This window comes from Benincasa hispida, chromosome 9 (assembly GCF_009727055.1).
Source record: "Benincasa hispida cultivar B227 chromosome 9, ASM972705v1, whole genome shotgun sequence".
Classification (NCBI taxonomy): Eukaryota; Viridiplantae; Streptophyta; class Magnoliopsida; order Cucurbitales; family Cucurbitaceae; genus Benincasa; species Benincasa hispida.
Window position 1 is genome coordinate 83,138,451 of NC_052357.1, and position 3,305 is coordinate 83,141,755.

At 31.4% G+C, this 3,305-nt stretch overlaps 1 protein-coding gene across 1 annotated transcript; it reads right to left on the reverse strand.

The window, feature by feature from the left end:
• Positions 1–874: 874 nt before the first annotated feature.
• LOC120087234 (transcription factor bHLH139) lies at positions 875–2,946 on the reverse strand. The gene is made up of 5 exons (XM_039044150.1): positions 2,461–2,946; positions 1,503–1,757; positions 1,346–1,411; positions 1,190–1,255; positions 875–1,081 (listed from the first exon to the last, which is right to left on the reverse strand). Exons 1-5 carry the CDS (start codon positions 2,944–2,946, stop codon positions 989–991), a joined length of 966 nt encoding a protein of 321 aa, XP_038900078.1. The 3' UTR covers positions 875–988.
• Between the last annotated feature and the right edge of the window lie 359 nt (positions 2,947–3,305).

The following is a 3,305-nucleotide window of genomic DNA, read 5'->3' on the forward strand; positions in this document are numbered from 1 at the left end:
CTTTAGAAAATTGAGTGAAGTGGTTTTTACTCGAAAGGAAAAGATAAAGTGCAAGTGAGAGAGAGTCTCATGACTTAAAGGGAGCTTAAATCTTACTGAGAGGGAGTCACAGTTTTAGGGGGAGCTTAAGTCATTTTTCATTGATATCACTGCTTAGGGAGAGCCTAAGTATCCGAGAGAGAGAAGCAACCTAGGTGTTCAATTAAGTGCTTAAGCCCTACAGAGGTGATTGTAATTGTGTTGTCATTACAAGTAAGTACTATGTTGTAATTGCTTATCATTTATATTAGTGGAGCTATCTTTCCAATTCATACTGCCCTCAGACGTAGGTTATTCCGTGATCTGGATTAACAATTTATGGCATTTGTTCTGTGCGATCTTTATTATCAATTAATATTCTGTGGAATGCTGTGACATTACTTATAACATTATTTATCTTGCGGTAGATACTTCCATATATTAGTTTCACTATTCATTTAATTGTTTTAGATGAATAAACTATCAATTTCATGTTAAATATATATATATAAGCCGATGGATTCATCCAACTTTAGTTCTTTAATTACAACAAATTTTCCACTCGTCCACTAAGAGATTTATTAAAGGTCAAAGCTATCATCAATGGTTAGGTATAAAAGACACATAACCTAATAAGCAATAGTAATTAATAGAATATAATTCTCTAATTATAAAATCCTAACAAATATCATTCAAGGTCGTATAAGATATATATAATTTTTAAAGTATAGCCAATATAAAATATGAAAATTTGAACTTAAAATACACATATCAATAGCTCAGTTTGGAAAATTCATTAAGCTAATTGGGGTATTTATCATATTATATAAAACGAAAAAAGAAAAATTAGGAGGGAAATTTGTTTAATCTCGTTCCATTTTTAGTATGCGAATTTTGCATTTACTAAGGTGGAAAGCCGGATATGAAAAATTACAAAAGGGTCATTTTAATTTAATTTTGATTAATTTGGTCATAAAATTGAAGAAAGCTTCTGCTGCAGACCAATATCCATCCCATTGTAAGCAATTGGAGCATACATCCACAACTCATCAGAGCTCAAAAGCTGCAAATAAAAAATAAAAACCCAACAAATAATTGATTAATTCATTTGAAAGTAATTAATAAGTGAAATTTAATGAACAAATTTATACTAATAAAACCCATGTAATACCTTTATTTGAAGCTGCAGAAATTTTACGTAATGAACTGCTTCCTCAAGCATTGTGCTAATGTCAACCTGAAAAAATAATTGTCCAATATTTCATTAAGGTAATTAACTTCATTTGAAATAATTATACATATTATAATTTGGTTTATTGTTAATTACCTTTGTTCCATTAGGGACAAGTTTCTGCAGAATTCTAAGCCGCTCATTGATTCTCTCTCTTCTCTTCTGCATTCACCAAAGTTTAAAATTATTACGTTATTACATAAAGTAGGTAATAAAATTTTTGAGTTAAATTTTTAATTATATATAAAAATACCCTTGCGTAAAGGCTCTGTGGATCAGTAGCTGAGCCTCTGATGGCTCTTGTTTTGGGTTTTGGTGGTTCGGCATTTGTATGTTGTGAAGCATTGTCATCTTCTGATGAGTCATCGCTGCTGCAACTGTTCATATCACACGACCCAGCTCCGTTTTCCTCTTTTTCTTCACATTTGCGCCGCCGTGTAGGGCTCACTTTTATGCCATTGCTCTTAGTATTATCACTCAACTCTCTACTTTTCCTACTCTTCTGCACCTATAAATTATGAAACCATAAACACACTAATTATGAAAATTACCCATTAAAATCGTCTCTTTTCAAATATAGAAAAATAAACTAACTTATTTATAATTACAATAAAATGTTATGGTCTAAGACTCATAGACGTTGATGTCTCTTACGTATTTTGCTCCAACAATTATCCTAAAATCATCATTACAAGTGTTGAAATCATTGATCGACAAAAATTGATTCGTTATGAAAAAATTTATATATCATTCACAGTCCGTTAAATCATCAATTAATCCAAACTCATAATCTTTTGTTTTTAATACAACAACTACATGGTGGGGATTGAACCTCCGATGAAGATCATGTCAATTACCGCCAAGTTAAGCTCATTTTGACACCCAAAATCTTAACTTAAGCAATAGGTTATATGTTAATATAATTCAATATTAATTGGAGAGACAATGACATTATAGAAGTTCAAACACAAAAGACCATCTATCTCTAATACTATATTAAAAGCCTCTTAGGATTGATCAGATAAAAAAATGTTTTCAAAAACAATATTTTTATTTAAACTCTTTTGGTAAAAATCATTCAAAATAGTATTACAAAAGATATTTTGAGTAGTTACCAAATAATTAAATGTTAGAAAATTAAATATCCGAAAAGTTAAACCAAACACACGATTGAATCAGATGGATACGAGAAAATGTGTAGATTTACTTACATTGTTCGAAGTACGACTTTTTTTATTGGGGTTGATGAGCTTGTTGTGATCGTGATCATCAGCGACGACAATGGATTTCCTTTTGTGTTGGAATAATGCATTGGCAGAATTTGTAGCATTATTATCATCATCATCATCATCCCCTAGGCGGGTTTGAACATCCATGTTAACAAATTTATCTTCACTAGAAAAGCCAGTGATTTCTTGCATCAAGATCTCAGTAGTAGAGGCCGAGAAAATGGAGTCCATGATCTTATTCTCTTGATCATAATGATGAAGATGATGATGATCAGCAGCAATAATATTACAAGGAAATTGATCGATATCATTACCAACATGACAAGAAGGCAAATTAGAATAAAACCAAGCTGCATCGGGCTGAGGAATAACATTATAAATTGGCGTAAAATCAAAGTCTTCCAATGATAAAATTGAGCTGCACAGATCCCATTCCCCTTCCCCACTAAAGCCACCAAAAGAATCCATCCAAAATTGTTGCCTTTCAAATTTGTACGAGGATCAAGTGAGAATTAGTTATTTTGTGTGTGTGATACCAAAAGAGTTGGAAGCTGGGGGGTTTTATACGCTATCCTTTTACAATAATTGCAATGGACATGATAGTAATTGACTTGGATTTTTCTATGGGAGGGTTTGAAATTAAATTAATACTTAAATCAATCATTGCAAATTAAATGGATATAGTCTCAATTCTAAATAATGAGTGATTAATCGTACAATCGAGTTGGCCAAGTTCATGCAATCATAGGCTTAATATAATCAAATTGGCGGGATGAACTACTAATATTCAAATACCCCTTAATCACATTTTACAAGTTTATTACTAA